General features: G+C 49.5%; 1 protein-coding gene across 1 annotated transcript; it reads left to right on the top strand.

Annotated features, from left to right (window-relative positions):
- Nucleotides 1-3025: 3025 nt before the first annotated feature.
- Nucleotides 3026-8889, top strand: NDUFS5 (NADH:ubiquinone oxidoreductase subunit S5). Its single transcript, XM_075908667.2, has 3 exons — nucleotides 3026-3183; nucleotides 6430-6647; nucleotides 8566-8889. Exons 2-3 carry the CDS (start codon nucleotides 6432-6434, stop codon nucleotides 8668-8670), a joined length of 321 nt encoding a protein of 106 aa, XP_075764782.1. The 5' UTR covers nucleotides 3026-3183; nucleotides 6430-6431; the 3' UTR covers nucleotides 8671-8889.
- Nucleotides 8890-22838: the final 13949 nt, after the last annotated feature.

Genomic DNA, 22838 nt, shown 5'->3' with positions numbered 1-22838 from the left:
TGCAGTCAGTTTAGACCTTGTCGTGAACCTGGGTCGGCATGTCTGCTATCTGCAGGGGGCGTATGGTACCGAGCTGTTTCTTCATGATCCTTCTGGAATTTACTCACGGCCTGTGCCTCGCACCTCTTAGGTCTGAGTGTTTCTGTAGGTGGAATGAGACTGAAGTGAGTCCTCCTTCAGTCTGCCAGCACATGGGAGAGAACTGCCTGGTCTCGTCAGGGTGTCCCTGTTGCTGATCCTGTTCCTGTTTTGCTCCTGCCAGCTTGACAGTTACAGGACTTGGATAAGGTTAGCTCCTTCCTGGAATCTTTCTTCCCCCAAGCCCACCCGACTTGAGGGATGGGGTAGCCCCATTTGCATCTATGCATCCATAGTTTAAACTGGCACTCGAGGCTGATGCCTTGCTAAGCAGCGACTACAATGTTGCACTGGTTGATTCATGTTTAAGCAATAACGATCGCTGGAGATGCAGGCGCTTTCCTGGAATTAATCCCTGCTCTCGGAAGGGGATCCAGGAATATCAAACAGAAATGAGATCAGCCCTAAATGGACGATTACCAGGACTTTGAGCATTGCTAAGCACAATCACGTTCAACAAAACTAACACAAACTGACAGTGGAGTACTGTGTGCCCAGAGGACTGGAATAAATGTGGGGGATGCAGTGGTTGGAAGCACAAAGCAATGAGCTGGGAGCTAGATTTTTTCTGGATACGCTTACACCATTTCAGGCAGGATCCAAGGTCTAAGGAATTGTTACATTGCCCCATCTCTGACAATTGATGGGATGATAGGTGGGTTTCCTCCGCTGCTAACTCGGGGAGTGAATGGGTAACTGGCTACCCAGTAAGTATCACCCTCAATAGGTGTTGCTTATCGGGTATATGGTTAACCATTATCTGTGTGCAGCCGCCTGCTCACAGCCTGCTGTGGATGGAGGGCTGCTCCAGCTTCATGGGGCTGCTGGCTCCCTGCCCGCATGGGCTGGGTGATTGCAGCCTCATGCAGGGTGGAGGGGTGGGGGCAGAAGTGGCAGCATAGAGTGGGGGAGAGGGGTGCCAGCTCCCAGCTCGTGAGTCCATGCGGGCTGGGAGCTGGCAGCCCCCTCCCCCACCCGCTGCCTCTTTTGGCCCAGTGTGAGGTTGCTGCCTCCTAGCCCACAAGGGTTGGGACCTGGCAGCCCCAGTGCAGGGTTGGAAGCAGCTGGGCTGGAGCAGCCCCTGCCCAAGGCGTGGGGGCCACTCCAGCCTGGCCATGGTGGGCGGGGGTATGTATGTGTGTGTGTGCTCCAGCCTAGTGGGCCAGAACGGTCCCCCTGTCTCCCCCATTTAATCAGATAACTGGTAAAACAACATTGAACTGGTTAACTAATGAAATGGGATTTTACATCCCTACTGCTAACACGGTGTCTGCTGGCCCATGGGCAAGCCCAGCAAAGAGCAAGCCAACCCCCAGACTCTCCCCTCGACGTACCCATGGATACACAATAATACGTGATGTCGCTCTACCTCCTTCCAGCTAAGCCACACCAGGCACTTCTCAACCCTTCCCCCATCTTCTCAACATGCCTGCCAAGAAGGAAACTTATCTCCCTTTTATTGACGAGAAAGAGAGATCAGGGTGACTCCGCCAAGGGCACAGAGCAAGCGAGCAGCAGACCCAGGAACCGAGCTCAGCAGTCTGCTCCCCCCCCCCCCGCCCCATTCCAATCGCCCCTACGTTCTTCCCACATCAGGCACTAAAACCCAGGAGTTCTGATTCCCAGCTTTTGTTGTTCTGACTGCTGGATACCTGCCCCCGTTCAGTGCACTGAACAGAAGCCTTTAGTCTGTGTCCTAGAGAGCTTAGCTCAGAGGGGGGGTAAACGATGGCCCATGGGCCACAGGCAACTCTTCAGTCTAGCCCCCAAGCTCCTGCCAGGGAGCAAGGTCAAGTCAGCTTTCCTGAGAGGAGCCAACCCAGCTTTCCACAACCTCAGTTCCCCCAGTGCTCAGGTAAGAGCTCTTCAGCCTTACCCAGACTGATCCTCGTTGCTTAGCTGCTTCCCCAGCACTGCCCCATGGACACCCCCACCCATGTCACGCCCCACGAGACTCCCTTCCCCCCTCAGTAACATCCACATTCATGACCCTCCGTACCATTTCCACACCCAGATGGGACCCTGGGTTTGCCATTCCTGGCTTAGCTCAGACTTTTAAAAGCAGAGGGCCAGAGGCGTGTCGGGCCGACGTGGCACCGGTCATGGGGGTAAGTGTGAATCAGAAGGGACTTGGCATGGGGGGGGAGCCCACGCACTGGTGAGTGCCCCAGGCCACACACAGAGGGTGCATCTAGACTGGCAAGATTTTGCGCAAAAGCAGGTGCTTTTGCGCAAAAACTTGCCAGCTGTCTACACTGGCTGCTTGAATTTGCGCAAGAACACTCACGTTCTAATGTAAGAATTCAGTGCTTCTTGCGCAAATACTTTGATGCTCCCGCTCAGGGATATGCCCTCTTGTGCAAAAATACTTGCGCAAGAGGGCCAGTGTAGACAGGCACCTTAATTTTTTGCACAAGAAAGCCCGATGGCTAAAATAGCGATAGGAGCTTTCTTGCGCAAAAACGCGTCTCTACTGGGCAAAAGCACCTGTGCCAATCTAGACGCTCTTTTGCGGAAATACTTTTAACGGAAAAACTTTTCCGTTAAAAGTATTTCCGCAAAATTAAGCCAGTCTAGACGCAGCCAGAGCGTTTGCCTGTCACATGGCGCTGGCCAGTGAGTGATGGGGGGGAATGTGACGCCCCTCAAAGTCACAGGGGACTGCGGAGGGGAGGGTTCAGCCGCTTCAGGGGCAGTAGGGCCCCGCCCCCCTCTGGCCTGCAGGAGGCCCCAGGGAGCGCCCCGCAAGGGCGGGGGGATCCGCACTGCAGCTGGGCAAAGCACGTGTGCGTCTGTGCAGAGCTCTGCCCCAGCGATGTCCGCCCTGCAGGAGACACTGGGGAAGTGTCACCCTCCAGCCGGCAGGTGGCGCTGGAGGGGTCCTGGGGAAGAGACGCTCTCTCCTGCCTCCGTGGCGCCTCCCTCGAGAAGTGGCTCCGCGAGAGCCGTAAAGCAGAGCGCGGGTGTCGTGCGCAGGGCGCGGCGGGCGGCAGCGAGTGTCGTAAAACTCCTGACAGGACGAAGGCGGAGGGCGCGGGGCCGCAGGTGAAGCTCTTGGGTTGGAGGGTGGGGCCGGCCTCGGGCCTCGTCTCGCCTTGGCTCCCCGGGGGCCGCGCTCCGGCTCTCCCGCCCCGGGCCTGCGGCTCGGCGTGGGGGCTCGTGGGGCCGCAGGCCCCGCCCCTCAGGGTGTGGAGGAGCCTGGGGGTCGCCTGGGGGGGGGCTGCTCCTGCCCCCCCCGCCCCCGGGGGCAGTACGGGGAGGGTTACCCCGCCCCTCCCCCTGCCTGCTCGCTGGAGGGTATCTGGGGGGAGGGATTGCCCCTCCCCCTCCCTGCCGTGCCCAGGGCAGTACGGGGGGGTTGCCCCGCCCCTTCCCCTCCCCCTCCCTGCCGTGCCCAGGGCAGTACGGGGGGGTTGCCCCGCCCCTTCCCCTCCCCCTCCCTGCCGTGCCCAGGGCAGTAGGGGGGGGGTTCCCCCCAAGCAGTTTCGTTGGTTCCCGCCGCCTCCCACCCCGGAGGGGCCATTGGATTATTTCCCTGGGGGGGCAACTTGCGGCCCCTGCGCGCGTGGCTGCAGCTTTCGGGTTGTTGGGAAAACTTAAAAAAAGGCCCAAAACACCTCGTCGTGCGGCAGCGCGCGGGGCTGCTGGAGGTTGGGGCGCTTTTCCAGTTACGGGCTAACAGCCCCCCCCCCCCTTGACACTTTCAGGTTGTTGTTACTTATAATTAAGTAGCGCGTGGTTGATTAATCGAATAGTCGATGCACTTTTGCATCGACTCTTCGATTAGTCAATAGGGCCGTGCTGCCACTTGGAAATGCTATGGGGAGCCCAGGGTCAGCTGGGGAGTGGCCAGGCGCTACTGCTTTGAAATACCCCCTTGTTTCTCCCCCCTCTTCCTGCCTCTATCTGGTAGAGAGGCAGCAAGGGGAGGGGGGAAGCGACTAGTCGGCTATCCTGTCAACTATCTGATAAGCAAATGCTTATCGGATAGTTGACTAGTCCTTAACGTTCCTAGTTGTTACTGCTAATACTTAGTAGTGCCTGCCTAGATTCGCTAGTGGTATTCCTTGCTGCTTTTTGCTGCCTTCAGCAACTCCTGAGCCTGTACTTCAGAGATAAAGAAATCCTGTAGGATAATGGCAACTTTATGCACATTTGGAATTTACTTTTAATTACATCTGTTAAACTATTTCCCATTAAGGAAGAAAATTAAGTCTACAAGGGCATTTGTTCCTGGTACACTAAGTACAAAAGACACAATTGGGAACATGGCTTTTCAGTTTTTATTTCCAGGCCATTGAAACAAATCCTTCGCTTTTTGCTGACAGATTTGGAAATGAAATATCCTGATATTTCAGTCACATTTTAACTAGTTTAGAACTCATACAGCTGACCCATGTTTATGATTTCCTTCCTTTTGGGTGTTTCCATTATGTTCTTAAGGTTTGAAAAATGAAGTTTCTCAGAGGCCAGTGGTCTTAATGTTCACATTATGTTGTATGAAGAGAAATCAAACCGTTTATCCATATACACAAACAAAGGTCATAAAACTTAATGGAGTTATGCTTTTTGCTCACTTTCTATTCTGGTCATATTTTTTCCATCAGTTTGGTGTGGAATATAAAAAGAACCCTACTTTCCAATTCAGTATCTTCATCTTAAAATGGCACACTTTTGTATGCACGTCAGTAATGCATAGTTACAAGTTACACGTCATCACAGTTTATCAAACACAAGGTACATGAGGTGGGGAGTAGTGTTCCTGTAAATTTCCAAAATGCAGGTATATTTTCTTTGTTTCTGGGCAAGCGTCTTCTAATGACTTGAAGCATTTTGTAATTGTGGGACATTTCTCAAAAGGGGGGCAACTGCTGGGTTAAGGCACAGTCATCTGCTCACATGTCTCAAGTACTTCTGTCCATGCAATTTCAATCAACTCAGGAAAAACCATTAAGTTTTTCTCTGCACTTTGCAAGCAAGAAAAGGTGGTTGTAAATTTTCAACACAATTATTTCTATGCCAATTGACAGCAGGTTGCTAGCATGTTTTCAGGTCTCTTGGGTTATGCGTGCATTTGTTGATTTGTCATACCTTTGGTCTGTGTGCTTTCTTATATGTCCATTGTTAATTGTGTGGAGCCTTAGGTCAGTTTTGCCCCTGTGCTTGACAGTGAATTCACATCAGCAAAAAGTACAAAAGATGCTACCAGAAATCCTATAAATGTCAAGGGAATGCTTAAGTGTTAGTAGGATTAGGATTTTAGGCCTTGCCTAGACTAAGGATGTTAAAATGCGATTATCTGGCTAATCGTATAGTCGATAAGCACTGCTGTACAGAGCCACAGCAGAGAGAGCTCCAGGAACAGCCTCTGGAGCCACACTTGCTGGGCTCTTATTACATTTAAAATTCAGAGGCGCAGCACTGAGACCAGCAATTCATGGCAGCCAGGGTTGGCCCAAGGCAGGGACTGCTTATCCCTGGCTGCCGCGAACAGGGGTTGATGCCTGAGGAGGCTCCTGCCCACGGCCAGCCCTGGCCACCATGAACAGGGGCTGTTTGGTGGCAACAACCCCTGTCCACGGGGGGCCTAACTCCCCACTGGGACCCCTGTGGACAGGGGCTGCTTCCCAGCAGCATCCCCTATCCCCCCTGCCGCCTCTGATTGAGGCAGCGGGAGGGGTTAGGTTGCACCCTGAGGACGGTGCTGGAGGGAACTGGCTTTTAAGTTGGCTTCCCCCAGCATTGGCCCCTGTCCTTCACTCTTCTCCCCCGCCCCCGCTGCCTCTCATATAAGCTGCAAGGGAGGGTGCCACAGAGAGCATGGGCAAGTGGGGACTGCTTGAGTCCTTGCTCTCTCTGCTGCACTTCTGTTTTTGAAATGTACAAGAGCCCCAGCAGAAGCAGAAGTGCCAGCAGTGGGAAGTGGCGCCAGTCGGGAAAGAAGCAGTTTCCCGTTGTGCCTCTGCCTTCCCAGCCCCTTGCTGAGATGGTGCTGGGGGGAACTGGCTTAAAGCCAGGTCCCCCTAGCACCGGCTCCTGCTCCTTCCCCTCTTGCTGCCTCTCTCTGATAGGTGCTAAAACAAACAGGTAATGTGTATTGGATGAATGTTTAATTCTTGCTTCTGCTCTTGTGAAAGTAAAACAGATTAATCACTTGGGGAAAGTATTAAATTGTACACTAAAAAGCTTTGTTTGATATACTTGCTTTCATACACTTCTGTTTTACTGAGCTAAATCTCTGGACTAGCCTTATAATACCCGTTCTTGATCTCCTTCCTCCCTCTTGCTCAGCCATGCCATTTTGGGATCTCCAAGCTAAGCTGGGAATCGATGCGGACAAATGGATGCTGCATCAGAGCTCAGAGCAGCCCCACAAACGACCATCTTCGTGCCATGCCTTTGAGAAGGAATGGATTGAGTGTGCTGATGGCATTGGGCAGATTCGTGCAAACAGGGAATGCAAACCGGAACTTGAAGACTTGCACGAGTGTATTAATAGGTTCAAAATGGTAAGAACATAAGAGCTAGAAATGTTGGGGAGTGAGTTAGGGAAAATGTGTATGGGATAAATAATAAGGGCTGGACACAATTTTCAGCTTGGTACAAAAATCACTAATCCCGAGGGCCCAAATTCTTCCTCCAAATACACATGTGCAATTTCTTAGTGACTTTAGTGAGTACCCGAGAGCAGAATTCAAACATGGAAATGCATGGTGAGCATCCAGTGAGAGATTTACTATTGTGTAAAGATAGCAGGATAGGATATCATCAGTGGATTACTGGAAGACAAAGTAGTCCTATGTCTGACTCTCAGAACGTGTTTTTTTTCTTGGAGATTTTTGTTCCTAGGCAGTGCCTGGATGGGATGTTAAGATGAATCTGGGACGAGACTCAGCAAATAACTTGTAGTTAAAATTCAGACATGGAACTCTTCAAACCCTGACAGTGTTATGTTCATTTGTAAACAAGACATGCTTTCAAAAATGCTCTCTTCCGTGGCCTCAGCAAAAGAGAACTGATTGGCCAGCTCAGCAGGAAACAGAGGATGTTAGGTGGCTGTTTTGGCTAACAGAGCTACAGAGCTTGTGGAACGCCACCACATGCTGACTACTTTTTAAGAACTTGAGCTGTGGTGCACCCAACTTCCCGCTCCCCAGCACAAATAATTCATGACGTTCCATGTTTTCCTTATAGAATGATTTGGGATCTTTGATGGGCAGACCTGTCTTTTTAAAAGTGTGCCAAGGACCATACTAACAAGGGATAGCAGATAGACAAACTGGAAAATATACTTCAGACTGGCCTTACTGTTTTCCTGTTTCCTGACTGCAAGGTCCGCTGTAGTCACAATATGTTCATACCAGGGAGTTTTTATAAACAAAAATGTCACCTATTATACTGAATCACACATCACATAGGATTAATTGATTATGTAGCACAATACATTTTCAACATGGTTTACAAACATGGCTTAGATAAGGTTAATTCTCCCTGATCTTATGGGAACACGGTGACAGATAAGTTTGAGAGGTCACCATATGTGTAATGGAGCCATCAGGGGCAAGTTACTGGGAGATGGCAGAAAGAGACTTCAGGAGAGGTAATAAGATGAAAGGAAGTTTAGTGTTACTGCTTATTCAGAGCGTTGTAAGCAAATAACAAAAGAGGTGGAAGGCTGTGGGGTGAACCCTCAGCTCTCAATTTTCTCTGGGGTTTCTATGAAAATTGTATCTAGCCATATGATTATTAGTAATACATTTTTTATCACATGGTAGCTGAAAGACCACAGTGAGCACTGGAGCCACATTGTGCTAGGTGCTGTGCAAACAGAAAAGCGACAGTCCTCATCCTGAAGGGGTACAGGATAAAGGCAAGACTTGTTAGTGGTTGCAAGTGTGTATGTGGTGCCTTGTACTTGGGCATATTAGTGACTCCTTTCATGGAGAAGTCTCTTATGATGCAATTTTCATTGCAATGCAAAATATTCTGGGTTTCTCAAATGTCACCCTTACTGTGGCCCACTTCACTTATTTGTAAAGCTCATGTAACTTTTTCTTTTTTATAACTAAAAAGCCTCAGTGCTCCTAAACACTATATGCAGCTCTTCATCTGTAATAAGTGTGTAACAGGTATGCATGTGACACATTAAAGTGTTCATGCATGTATGTGGTAGTACAGCCCCTTCAGGCTGCAGCTGTTGTGGGGATACATGGCCAGAGTTGGTTGTTTGGGTTTTCCATTCCCTCCAGTGGAGCAGTGCGCACATGCTCTGTTGGAGAGAACGTGGTGAGAATTTTTGTACATTGTACATTTGTGCCAGGGTCCTCACATGCGAGGCCTTGGAGGAAGATTCACAGTTCCCACTGCATCTCTAGTGGCCTCATTTCCTGCCTCACAATCTTCATTCCTTCCATTTGTCTTTGGCAGATAATGCGACTGAAGACAATTGTGGCGCAGAAGAAGAAGCTAATGAAGGAAGGGAAATATACACCGCCTGAGTACCACAGTGGCAAAGAGGAGGCCAGGCCTTGATCAGCTGTTGGTGACGCTGTCTCCCTGCCAGCAGAGCTAACCATCCACCACCTTTTGTGTGTGTGTTGCAGGCATGAAACAGTTCAGTAAAAGTTAGCCCAGTTATGCCCCATGTGGAATTGTTCTGTTGCTGGCTGTGTTTCTTGCAGGCCAGCCCTGGTGCCAGTGTCTGTAATGGATCAGTTCAGAAATTAAATTAAATATCTCCTTTGGAACCTTTCTCTTTGCTCTGTCTTGGTTTTCCCGAGGAGCGGCGTATGGTTTAGTATCCCAAGTTTGAGAGGGATCTTGGCACTAGAGCAGCACGCAAATGCATTGTAAAATCTCTTGTAGTGACAGTTGGGGCATGATCTTCAAAGACTTAAGCTGTCTGCCATGCTCAACGCTCCTGGAAATCAGGCTGAATCTAGCTGCCTTCCCTTCATTACTTCCGTGTTGTTTAAAAGCCCCTGCCCCACATCTTAATGTAGCATCAACTAGGTGGTCTGGTCACATCTGTGATTCCAGAGGATTGTTATCTATCATCAACATTATTCTCTTTGGAACATCTTTACAGCTGTATCCCATACTCGTAGTTCTACCAGAAAGCTTCAGTGCTCAAATCAGAAACTCAGTCCAATAAGTCATATTTGGAACTTCCTTTAAAGTTCAGCACTTTGGATCCTGATCTCTGAGGCAGGTTTGTATCTCTGCTTTCTCCATGTGCTGTTAATTGGCCACAGCAGGGGGAGCAGGAGTAGAAATTTAGAATCAGAAGGAATCTGAAAGATTGCTCATTGTCTTGTTTCTACATAACATAAGAACGACCACACTGGGTCAAACCAAAGGTCCATCTAGCCCAGTATCTTGTCTGCCAATAATGGCCAATACCAGATGCCCCAGAGGGAGGGAACACAACAGGTAATTCTCATGTGATCCCTCTCCTGTCACTCAGGGTATGTCTGGAGTACATAGTTCCGTTGACGGAACCATGTAGATGAGTTTACTAGACATAGGAAAATTAAGTGGCGATTTAAATAATTGCCACTTCATTTACATCAAAATGGCCACCGTGCTGTGCCAATCAGCTGTTTGGTAGCACAGCGGGGCAGTCTGGACGCGCTGCAGTTGACAGGTGAAGCCTTTGTCGACCGCTCTGTTATGCCTTGTGAAATGAACCCTGTTAAAGTCCTAGTCTTTACCACATCCTCTGGCAAGGAGTTCCACAGGTTGGCTGTGTGCTGAGTGTAGAAATACTTCCTTTTGTTTGTTTTAAATCTGCTGCCAATTAATTTCATTTGATGACCCCCTAGTTCAGTGGTCCCCAACCTTTTGGGGATGCCAGGGGCGGGGGCATTCATGCACCACGCGCCCAGGGCGCAAGAATGGCTTGGGCCAGCCCTGGTCACTAAGTGGGTACACATAAATGCCCTGGCAGGTGCCATGGCACCCGCGAGCACTGCTTTGGGGACCACTGCCCTAGTTCTTATATTGTGGGAATAAGTAAATAACTTTTCCTTATTCACTTTTTCCACACTAGTCATGATTTTATAAACCTCTATCCTATCCCCCCTTAGTCTCCTCTTTTCTAAGATGAAAAATCCTAATCTTTTAAATCTCTCTTCATATGGGACCTGTTCCAAACCCCTGATCATTTTTGCTGCCCTTTTGTGAACCTTTTCTAATGCCAGGATACCATTTTGAGATGAGGTGACCACATCTGTACGCAATATTCAAGATGTGGACATACCATGGTTTTATATAGAGACAATAAGATGTTCTATCGTATTCTCAATCCCTTTTTTTAATGATTCCTAACATTGTTTGCTTTTTTGACTGCCGCTGCATACCGAGTGAGTGTTTTCAGAGAACTATCTACAATGACTCCAAGATCCCTCTCTTGGGTAGTTGTAGGTAAATTAGACCCCATCATCTTGTGTCCTCAAAAAGCTGGAATGCGAAGCCAAACTTCCAAGCCAAGCTTCTGTAAGTCAGGGGTGGGTGGATGGATGTGTGTACACACACTGAAGTATCCAAAATATGTAATGGGGCAACAGTTCACTCACAGCCTGCTCAGTCACTTCATGTGCTAGGGGATCAGTATATATGATGGACATCTCCGGGAACCTAGAACATTCAAACTGGGTGATAGACCTTCATGGTAAAATACAACATGCAGGAAGTGTTTGGTTACAGTGAAGAGGCAGCATGGGTGAGGTGATCTGTTTTACCAGTGTAGATTTCCTCCTGGCTTATCACCTTCAATGATCTGATTTTTTTTTTTTTTTTCTCAGTAGCAATAAACTTTGCTTTTAAAACTTCGCTTGTATGGCAGTCTGGTCAACCTGAAGAAGAGTTCCATGGTGCTTGAAAGCTTGTCTCTTTCACCATCAGCAGTTGGTTCAATAAAAGGTATTACCTCTTCTCCCCCACCCCCACTCCCGCCCACTCTTGTCTCCTATCCTGGGACCGATACAACTGTAAGTCCAATCAATTGTGAGCTTTCACTTTGTGTTCTGGCTCGGACTGCCTCGGTGTTTGTGTCAATTCTGCTTTCTATGGGTACGTCTAGACTACATGCCTCTGTGGCCAGAGGCATGTAGATTAGGCTACCAGGCATAGGAAAATGAAGCGGCGATTTAAATAATCGCCGCTTCATTTAAATTTACATGGCTGCCGCGCTGAGCCGATCAGCTGTTTGTCGGCTCAGCGCGGTAGTCTGGACGCGCGGGTGTCGACATCAAAGGCATTTGTCGACCACCCAGGTAAACCTCATCCCAGGAGGCATACCTGGATGGTCGACAAATGCCTTTGATGTCGACACCCACACGTCCAGACTATCGCACTGAGCCAACAAACAGCTGATCGGCTCAGCGCGGCAGCCATGTAAATTTAAATGAAGCGGCGATTATTTAAATCGCCGCTTTATTTTCCTATGTCTGGTAGCCTAATCTACATGCCTCTGGCCACAGAGGCATGTAGTCTAGACGTACCCTATGATTCTACATACGATTCTTGACCTCTCAAGGTTCCTTCCAGTTCTAGTATTCTAGGGGGACAGCTCCTCCTTCAACACTTAGGAACCAAGGCATGGTACTCTGGTTTCTTCTCTCTTCTCTCTGTGAGAGAGCTTTATTTTTGTTCTTCATTTGAACACCAAGCAGGATTTGGAAAGTGGTTGAAGCAAATGTGTACCTGAGAGCACAGAGGGGAAATATCTATGCTTTAATCTAGAGCTTTTAATACTCAGTGATTGGGATTTTAATGTGTAAGCTTTGATGCATGGCATCTATGCATTTCTTGATCCTCTCAGAAACCAACAGCTGAGTTGATGCATGAAGATATAAACACTATAAAGTATTGCGGACAGATTAAAACATTGTTCAGGAGGTAATAAAAGCATCTCGTTATTTTTGATTGAGGATTTAGTGTTCTTTAATTCTCTCTCTGCTGATCCCTGTATTTGTCCATTGTTAGCAGAGTTTTGAGCCTCATGCATTGGCATTGGGATACAGACAGGCTCCTTGATCTTGAAGAAGCAGGTGAAAGATGGGTGGTGAACTGTAGCTTCCAGACATGTCTTAAATAATCTCTACATCTCATCTGGTTAAAGGAGCTGGCATTAATCCCTTGGGAGGGTCAGAGCAAGAGAGCTAACTCTACAATATTTGAGAGCACGTGTGTGTCTGTTAGTCTAAGAACTCCTTAATGGTATGAGCTAGGACCACCCATGGGTATACGTCGTGGCAGAGCTACAGTCATACCTCCTGGGTCCCACGCTACCTGGCAGATTTTTAGTATGCCTCAGAGGCTTGTGGTCCCCGCTTAATTGTTTTCATCATAGGCAAGTCACTAGCTTTGGGAAAACCCTTCCATGGTCCTAGACTCCCCTTTTTCCCCAGTGGCAACCCTCCGGGCAAGGGGAGGATTGGGGGGAACCCAGTCCCACCCATTTACTCCGGCTTCCAGCCCAGGGCCCTAGGTAGTGGCCACTAGCAGCCCTTATCCCCACAGAATAATAGCCTCTCTCTGGGCTGCTTCCCCAACCCCTCCCACAGCATCATCTGGCACCTCAGTGAGAACTTCTGCTTGAAACCTTCAGCTCTCCTCCTCTCTGTGCTTCCTTCTCCCGTCTGGGAGGGGGAGCCCTTTATCGCTGTGGAAGCAGGACTAAGGGGGCGGGGATTTGGGTGGCCATTTCAGGGTTTGTCAGTAGCAGAGCAAGAGTCTGGTTCACTCTGACTCCTGCTAACACGAGAGCTAGAAGAGATGCTGCATTCGCCCCTTGTGACGGTGCGTTGGGGGTCCCCCGTCTCCTGCACCCCGAAATGGCACAAACAGACTGCACCAGCCGGTGGAATTGAGGGTGGTTTATTGCTCCTCCAGGATACAGCATAGCACAGATGTAATCTGGTTACAGGAACTGGGGCTAAGAGGCCTCAGTGCCCCCCTTGAGATAGGGGAGTCCCAGCCCCCCTCCCCAGCTCCTTCTCCCCTGCTTTCCAGACAGGAACTCACTCCCCCTCTTCCAGCCCTGCCCCCAGCCAGGGCAGCATCCACCTTCCTTTGTTCCTCTCCATGGGGGGTGTCTGGTTCAACAAGTTTGGCACTACCTTTGCATAGTGAGGTTTTCCCTGCTGGGTCTTGCTCCAGACAGCAGGGGTCACCACAGCCCAGCAAGTACCCCCACTACGTCACACCCCTCTGCCTCGCTCTCCAAGGTAAAAGTGGAATGCTGACCTCAGTGAGAACCTGGAGATAAGACAGTGTCCGATGGGAACTGAGTGGGCAGGGAAGTAGTTGTTTAATGTTATATGTAACGGAAAGGCAGATATATTGGTTTATAATTGGTTTGTATTTGAAGATCCGCTTATGCTGTCTTCCCTTGCAATATTGCTCGAATAAACTGCCTCTGGCAACTTGTTGCTTAAACACAACGCAGAGTGAAGGCTCGTTATCTTCCACATGGCGGACCAGTCGGCCTTAACTGGGTGCAGGTGTCCGATGAGCCTGCGGCTGCCGGTTGGCTCTGAATGAGTCCCAGGTGCCAACTGTCTTGGCTGAGCAGGGACCCACTCATCCAACTCCCCATGTATCCTGTCCTGTACCAGACTCCTGCAGTCCGCTGCCTTTGGTCTGCCACAACATCTTCCTCTTATCAAAACTGAAAGCAGGGTAGGAGTTTGATTGTGCCAGGAAAATGGGCTGTACCTGGAATGGGATTGAGGCTTCTCATCAAGCCACATGGAGAAGAGACACAATCACCAGGCAGCTGAAAACGACTGGCTGCGGGGGGGGGGGGGGGGGGAGGATGCTCTTCCCCCTCTGGGACTGCCCCAGCCCTGAGCCTCCCACCTCCCAGGCACCCTTTAGGAGGAACAAGGAGGTCTGGAGCTCATGGGCCGTGACCACCTCTTGCCCCACAGGGGCGGCCCGTCCATATAGGTGGTTGCGTAGGGAGCCAAGTTAAATGGGGCACCAAATGGTGGTGCAATATCATTGCGGGGTTTGGAGGTGCGGGTGCCGATTGCACGGTTCGCCTCGGGCGCCAGTTGCTGGCAGCTAGTCTAGGGCCGCCCTTGCTGCCCCCGATTCATATGGGAACATCGCTGGCTGTTCCCCTTTATTTGCTGCACTCCTCGCTCTGTCAGGGAAGCTCAGGGGAAAGACAAACGTGGACCTTCCCCCGCTGGGGGGACGTGCCCCCTCCCCTGACTGTGCCAGCTGGTGCTGCAGTGGCCATGGAGAGGCACGTCTCACCTGGCCCCACGTTGCTGCAGTGAGAGGGGGCTGGGGTCGTCCTCTCTCCCCAGGGCAGCCTGAATACTGAACCCCTCCCCACCAGCGCCACCCTGAGCATGATTTCAGCAAAGCCTGGACATTTTCATTGTATCTTCTACAAAACAAAAATGGAGTTAAGGACCCGAGCAACGCCCAGTAACTCTTCTAGTAAAGATAGGAGGATGCGTCTTCTAAGCCAGCTGTGTGGTGTGTAAATAGCTCTGTGAGGGAAGAGGCTGATTCCTGCTCTCCCACCGACAACGATCAATCAAGCTTCCTACTGCACACTGCAAAGTCAGCAAGAAATGTTAAGGTGCCGGGATGTGTCGATCTCCCCTCTGCCTGCAGAGAAAGTCCACAGCTCATTAGGATGGTCTTTGGAACACCTGCACCTTGCTTGGGGCCGGGTGGGTAGTGTTCCTGGAGGAGCAATTAGTGAGTACAGCCTGCATTGTCTCCTCATTGGCACAGGACCCATCGGTGAATCAGTCATGGGATACAGAGCCAGCCTGGAGCCCGAGAGGAAAGACTCGGGGCGGGAAGTTGTGCACTGAAGTCTGTTGGATGGTTGGTGTAAAAGGAATTGGAGGTCTTGGACCAGATCATACGCCCTCATCGCAAAGCAAGAGCTGAGCAAGAGAGGTCAAGAGCTGCTTGGGTGGGGGAGATAAAGCTTAACCTGCAAGGTGGTGCACAGGGACCAAAACCAGCCCTGGCTTAAGCAGGTGCAACTGGGCTAGTTTTGGGGGCTCTGAGCATCCCAGATTTATGAGAAAGGAGAGACTAGGCCCTTTCTGTAAGGCCTCCCAGTTCTGGGGTAGCACAGATACATTTCATAGAGCAACTGAGGCAACTTGCACATGATCAAACTCTGCTGGGAATAGACTTGCTTTGGGCTGGGTCTAATAGCTCAGTGAGGAGGGATTTTCCTTCCCAAATCTTGACACAAACACATAAGCGGTACTCTCCATTTGTGAACCACGATTAAAAACTTGTTTGTAAGAATGAATCTTGCTTGTAAGAGTGAGGTGTCAACCCTGCAGTACGTGACTATCAGCTGAGTCAGCAGGGGGGTATTTGTGGGGAGCAAGAGTGACCCACACACCTTCCAAGTGTGGTGTGCTGTCCCCTGGAGTGGCACTTAAGCCACTGACAGAGGGAGAGAATGAGTTTGCTTTACTGCCTTAGTTGAGAGCCAGCTGGCCTTTTGCTCAAGCTGTAGAGCAGGGGTGGGGAACCAAAAGCCTGTGGGGCCGGATGCAGCCCCCGGCTTGCCTGAGCCAGGCCTCCGGGCTCCCCCCAGCATTGAGGAGCCTGTGCTGGTGTTCCAGCCCTCCTACCTCCCCCACAGAGCCGGCACACACACAATCTATGAACCTGCCCTCTGGTGTGCAAGGGGAATATATGGGGAGTGTCTTTCTCCTTCTCAGGGGTCACAGTGAGGGGTTGTCTTTGGTTGTTTTTTCCTTTCTTTCCCCACTCCTGCTGTAGAGGCTCACGCCAGAGGTCCCGGGTTTGGTTCTGCGTGTTGGAGTTACACAAGGATCTTATTGGTTTCCTGATCACAGTTCTTTGGCTGGCGTCCCCAAATCAGGTCTTTCCATTTAGTTTCCTTCTGGAGGAGTTTGTGGGTATTCAATCCCCCTACTGGCCCCGGATGGATTGGTGACTATAACCCGGATGGATTTCTGTAGCTATCTGATTCATTTCTGCCCTAATCCACATGGTGCGGGATGGGGGAGGGGAGGGGGCATGTGTGATTTCCACTCCATGCATCTGAAGAAGTGGGTTTTTGCCCAGCCTATGCCCAAACAGGTCTGTTAATTTGAGGTGCCACAGGACTCCTCGTTTTGCATCATGGTGGAAACGTAGAGCACCCCTTCTGGGTGTTCAGTGTGGATTGTGAGCACTGAGAAGCAATAAATAGGGGTATTTAGAAAGGAAAAACAGGAGCCTGTATTTTAAACCCATTGAAATGCATTGGAGTGGGAAACAGAAACAGAGGAGGGTAATGATCGCTGCTGTGCTATAAACAGCCCCCATTCAAGAGAGGCACAGCTGGCCGATTATATCTATTATGCCAATGGCTTGGAGCCCCAGTCAAGGATCAGGGAGTATCCTTGAGCTGGGTGCTACACAAACCGGTGAGAGAGTCCCCGGGCTTACCGCCTCGATGTTCATCAGGTGTCTTGGAATCGGCCTCCAAGATGGTGAAATCCCGTAAGGTGGAGAAACCATCCAGGCCTGGGACACGCGATGTTTCATGCAAATAATTTATATGACGAACTGGCACCAAAAGGAAAGAATGGGCCGGGGGCAGAGGACCAAACAATAGCTTTGCAGTGACCCACTGGCATTCTGTCTAGCCGGGCTCTACAGATGGGGGCAGCAGGGGGCGTGTCTGATACCCAAGGATTCTCTTTACAGGGCTATCTCATTTGGAGCCGTCACAGTCTCCTCGTTGGTGATGGTTTATTATGTAGTGACCCCCCAGCTACATACAGGTGAGCTGTGCTTTGCAAAATACGAAGACAAGATCCTTGTCCAGAGATGCTTAATGTTGGACACAGACAGAGACTCCATATAGAATCATAGAACTGGAAGGGACTTTGAGAGGTCATCAAGTCCAGTCCCCTGCCCTCATGGCAGGACCAAGCACCATCTAGACCATCCCTGTCCAACCTGCTCTGACACATCTCCAGTGATGGGGATTCCACAACCTCCCTGGGCAATTTATTCCAGTGTGTCACCACCTTGACAGGAAGTTTTTCCTAATGTCCAACCTAAACCTCCCTTGCTGCAGTTTAAGCCCCTTGCTTCTTGTCCTGTCCTCAGAGGCCAAGGAGAACAATTTTTCTCCCTCCTCCTTGTGACACTCTTTAAGATACTTGAAAGCTGCTCTCATGTCCCGTCTCGGTCTTCTCTTTTCCAAACTAAACAAGCCCAATTCTTTCAGCCTTCCCTCCTAGCTCATGTTTTCTAGCCCTTTCATAAGAACATAAGAACGGCCGTACTGGGTCAGACCAAAGGTCCATCCAGCCCAGCATCCTGTCTACCGACAGTGGCCACACCAGATACCCCAGAGAGGGTTGACCGAAGACAATGATCAAGTGATTTGTCTCCTGCCATCCCTCTCCAGCCTCTGACAAACAGAGGCCAAGGACACCATTTTATCCCCTGGCTAATAGCCTTTTATGGACCTAACCTCCATGAATTTATCCAGCTTCTCTTTAAACTCTATTATAGTCCTAGCCTTCACCGCCTCCTCTGGCAAGGAGTTCCACAGGTTGACTACACGCTGTGTGAAGAAGAACTTCCTTTTATTAGTTTTAAACCTGCTACCCATTAATTTCATTTGGTGTCCTCTAGTTCTTCTATTATGGGAACTAATAAATAACTTTTCTTTATCAGCCCTCTCCACACCACTCATGATTTTATAGACCTCTATCGTATCCCCCCTCAGTCTCCTCTTTTCTAAACTGAAAAGTCCCAGTCGCTTTAACCTCTCCTCATATGGGACCCGTTCCAAACCCCTAATCATTTTAGTTGCCCTTTTCTGAACCCTTTCCAAGGCCAAAATATCTTTTTTGAGGTGAGGAGACCACATCTGTACACAGTATTCAAGATGTGGGCGTACCATAGTTTTATACAGGGGCAGTAAGATGTTCTGGGTCTTATTTTCTCACCCTTTCCTAATAATTCCTAGCATCCTATTTGCCTTTTTGACCGCCGCTGTACACTGTGGAAGTTTTCAGAGAACTGTCCACGATAACTCCAAGATCTCTTTCCTGATTTGTCGTAGCCAAATTAGCCCCCATCATACTGTACGGATAGTTGGGGTTATTTTTCCCGATGTGCATTACTTTACACTTATCCACATTACATTTCATTTGCCATTTTGTTGCCCAATCACTCAGTTTGGTGAGATCTTCTTGGAGTCCCTCACAGTCTGCATTTCATCATTGTTGTGGCTCTTCTCTAGACCTTCTCTAGTTTCTCCACATCTTTCCTAAAAGGGGCTGCCAGGGCCGGCCCACAGCATTTTGGCACCTGAGGCGGGGAGTTCAAATGATGCCCCCATGCTTCCTTTTCTCCTGTCTGCCTGTTATGTCTCTTGTGCCCTCCTTCCTCCAGCACAGCACTCCCCCATGTCTGTGCATCTAGAGCAGAGAGAATACACATGCACCAGCAGCAGACACAATTTTCTACACTCTGGCTACATCTAGACTGCAAGGGTATGTCTACACTACAAAGTTAGTTCGAACTAACTTTAATAGGTGCTACACTAGCGCTCCGCTAGTTCGAATTTGAATCGAACTAGCGGAGCGCTTAGTTCGAACTAGGTAAACCTCATTTTACGAGGACTAACGCCTAGTTCGAACTAGCTAGTTCGAACTAAGGGCTGTGTAGCCCTTTAGTTCGAACTAGTGGGAGGCTAGCCCTCCCCAGGTTTCCCTGGTGGCCACTCTGGCCAACACCAGGGAAACTCTATGCCCCCCTCCCGGCCCCGGACCCTTTAAAGGGGCACGGGCTGGCTACGGTGCCCGTGTCAGGTGCAAGCCTGCCAGCACCCAGCTAGCAGACCCTGCACCTGGCACGGCACAGAGCCACCCACCCGATGCCCCCCAGCCCACCCCCTCTTGCCGGGACCAGGCTGGCGGCTCCCGGGAGCTTGCCCTGGACCGCAAGAGGCGGGCATCTTCCTGGGCTAGTGCGGACATCGTGGACCTCGTCCACGATCTCCGCACTAGGCACAGGAAAGTGGCCGGCTAGGGCAGGAGAGCTGCCAGCCTGGCCACCCAGGAGCAGGTGTGCATGAAAATCAAGGGGGTCCACTGAGACCCCCGACACTGAGCCCTGAGCTTACAATGGCCATCCTGGGTCAGACCAAAGGTCCATCTAGCCCAGTAGCCTGTCTGCCGACAGCGGCCAACCCTAGGGACCCTGGAGGGGATGGACCGAAGATAGTGACCAAGCCATTCGTCTTGTGCCATCCCTCTCCAGCCTTCCACAAACTTTGGGCAGGGACACCACTCCTACCCCCTGGCTAAGACCACTCCATGGACCCAACCTCCATGACTTTATCTCACTTCCCTTTAAACTCTGTTCTAGTTCTAGCCTTCACAGCCTCCTGCAGCAAGGAGTTCCGCAGGTTAACTATTTGCTTTCTGAAGAACAACTTTCTGTTACTAGTTTGAAGCCTGCTACCCATTCCTTTCCTTTGGTGTCCTCTAGTCCTTCTTTATGGGAACTCAGGAAGAACTTTTCTGAATGCACCCTCTCCACCCAACCCCTGCTTTTAGAGACCTCTATCCTGTCCCCCCTCCGTCTCCTCTTTTCTAAGCTGAATAGTCCCAGTCTCTGTAGCCTTTCTTCATCTGGGACCTGTTCCCAACCCCTGATCATGTTAGTTGCCCTCCCTTCTCCCAGCCTTTCTCTTCCCCTCTCCCACCTCCTTTTCCCAGTCTCCCCCAGTTTTTTTCAATAAAGACAGAGTCAATGTTGGAAGAAACGTTATCTTTATTTTGTACATCAATAAGAAGGGGGGCTAGGGAAGGGTAAGTGGAAGGAGGTGAGGGAGGAATGGGGTACGAGCCCCCGATGGGGAGGACTGGGCTGGCTCTGCGGGCTTCTGGGGGTGGAAGCTCTCCTGCAGCCCCCCAATTACCCCCTCTCCCCAGATGGCAGCCTACGGCAAGTGCAACCGGGCTGATGGCCGAGTGGTGTGATGTGCCCAGTGTGGGTACTCCGGGCACTCCAAGCCAGAACTTCTTTGCAAGCGGGGCACCCCTTAGAACTGTCTGTCCGGGGTGGGGGTCGGGACCCTTTAAGCACAGCCCTTGGCTAGCCTGAGACAGCAGCTCCACGCTCTAAGTCCTCCTCTTATGCCCTGCCGGCACTGCTTCCGGCCATCCTTAAGCCCTGTTCAGAGTCCACTCAATGTGGACTTGCTAGTTCGAATTAGTAAAACGCTAATTCGAACTAGTTTTTAGTTCTAGACGCGTTAGTTCGAATTAGCTTAGTTCGAATTAACTAATGCGAACTAAGTTAGTTCGAACTAGCGCTGTAGTGTAGACGTACCCCAAGCTTCTTTCCAAAAAGAGCATCTAGATTCCAACCAGTACTTTTGAAAAAGCAAGCCACTTTTTCAAAAGAGAGCACCCAGGCAGTCTGGATGCTCTCTCTTGAAAAAGCCCTGTTTGCATTACATAGCTCCTTTTTTCAAAAGAGCACTTTTGAAAAAAAGGCATTATTCCTCATAAAACAAGGTTTACCGTGGTTGAAAAAACGGCCGCGTTCTTTTGGTTTACTTTCGAAAGAACATGACAGCAGTCTAGACACATAATGGCAACTGCAACTGACTTGTAACTAGAGTGGTGGTCGAATAGACTGGCACTACTGTGATAATTGCTACTTTGTGAAATAAACGTCCCGACAGACTCTGAAAGAGAAGAGATGTGTCTAAAAGGGGAGGGGAGGGGAATTGGCAAAGAAAAATGCACCATGGTCTTGCAGGGTTAGAAGTGGCAATCAAGGCTAGTCCAGCTGTCAAAGAAATATTTCAATATATCTAAATACTTCTGCCTCCTAACTGGCTCTTTAGATCAATCCAAAATCTAATTGCTCTGTCAACAACTGTTAATGCTGCAGTTAGTGGTAAGATAGCAAGAAGGGCTGAATCATTCATGTTTGTGACAGCTGCATTTGAAATTTCAGTCCATGAGCTGAATAAATGAAACCTAGCGATGGGAAAAAAATCCAGCTGAGAGAGAGTGAAGGATACACCTTCAAAACCCAAGCTGTTCCTGGAAAGATGGAGGAAGTACGTTTGTCTTCTGCTGGCGGAGTGGCAAAACTGTGAAAATGTGTTTTGAAACACTAATACTAGGTATGAAAATCAGCCATCATTCAAGTACTTTTCCTTCATTGCCAGGGGAATTTGGCCCTGAAACTCCCTGGCAGGATGCCAACAGGCAAGTGAAAACCTTAAGTCCCCTGACTTTTTGTGCAACTCACGTGGAAAAACCCCAGTTTTTGCTTCATTATGGTTTTACTAGCCTGAACCTAAAGTCCAAAATGCTAGACGCCATCTAGAGATTAAGAAGGAAGCACAGAGACAGGACAGTGCAAAGACCTCTGCTTAGAAGTCTATCAGAAAGCCTTCGAGATTTTTCTTTTAAAGCTGTTAATCCACCATAAGCATTTCCTGAGAATGAGCAATATAACAAGCTCAGAATTTTATGGTGGAGTTTTTTCAAGTCCTTAGCCACATGGAATTGGCTCATGTACTAGAAACCCTGGGACAACATCTATGTTGTCTCAGGCCTTGCCTGTGATAGAGGGATTGCTGATAACGATACAGTAGCATCTGTCTATCTTACAGGGAAACCCTTCTAGAGGACATAAGAACAGCCACACTGGGTCAGACCAAAGGTCCATCTAGCCCAGTGGCCAATGCCAGATGCCCCAGAGGGAATGAACAGAACAGAGAATCATCAAGTGACCTTCCGCTGTCACCCATTTCCAGCCACTGACAAACACAGGCTGTGGACACAATTCCTACCCATCCTGGCTAATGGCCATGGAGGGACCTATCCTCCATTAATTTATCTAGTTCTTTTTTGAACCCTGTTCAGGTCCTGGTCTTCACAACATCTTCTGGCGAGGAGTTCCACAGGTTGGCTGCGCGTTGCATGAAGAAAAACTTCCTTTGGTTTGTTTTCAATCTGCTACATATTCATTTAATTTGGTGACTCCTAGTCCTTCTATTACTAGGACATAACTTAACTTTTCCTTATTCACTTCCTCCACACCTATCATGATTTTAAAGACCTTTATCGTATCTCCCTTAGTCTTCTTTTTTCTAAGCTGAAATGTCCCAGTCTTTTTAATCTCGCTTCATATGGCAGCAGTTCCAAACCCCTCATCAGTTTTGTTGCCCTTTTCTGAGATGAGAGGAGATAAATTAAGCCCCTTTTTGTTGTCACTTCCCTCGTTCGGGTCAGTGATTTGTGTAGCCTCCATCCAAAACATATGATTGTATGCTTGGCTTTCCTGCCAATTCATCTCTCTGACATCCTCTGATATCTGCTTTGGTCATTTTTCATCCACAATCATCACAAGGGCTATCCTAGTCTTAAGTCTCCACTGGGCATGTTCATACCCATATAGCGTCGCCTGCCTCAACTTGTCTTGAACCGGGCAACCTACATTGGGCCTCTCCCGCTCTCATTTTGTTTCCTAACATTTGACCATCTCAATACCGTCGTTTGCAGAGCGGAAAGCATACGGGTTACAGGCGTAGACACTTGGCTTTTCATTTTCTTGATATCTTTTCATCACAGGGAAACTGGGCTTGGCTCCAGCCATTTGACTAAGCAGCTTTGGTACAACAGACAAAGCTATTC

Source organism: Pelodiscus sinensis, chromosome 26 (genome assembly GCF_052426305.1).
Source record: "Pelodiscus sinensis isolate ZL-2025 chromosome 26, ASM5242630v1, whole genome shotgun sequence".
NCBI lineage: Eukaryota > Metazoa > Chordata > Testudines > Trionychidae > Pelodiscus > Pelodiscus sinensis.
This window is presented reverse-complemented; position numbering and strand designations above follow the sequence as displayed.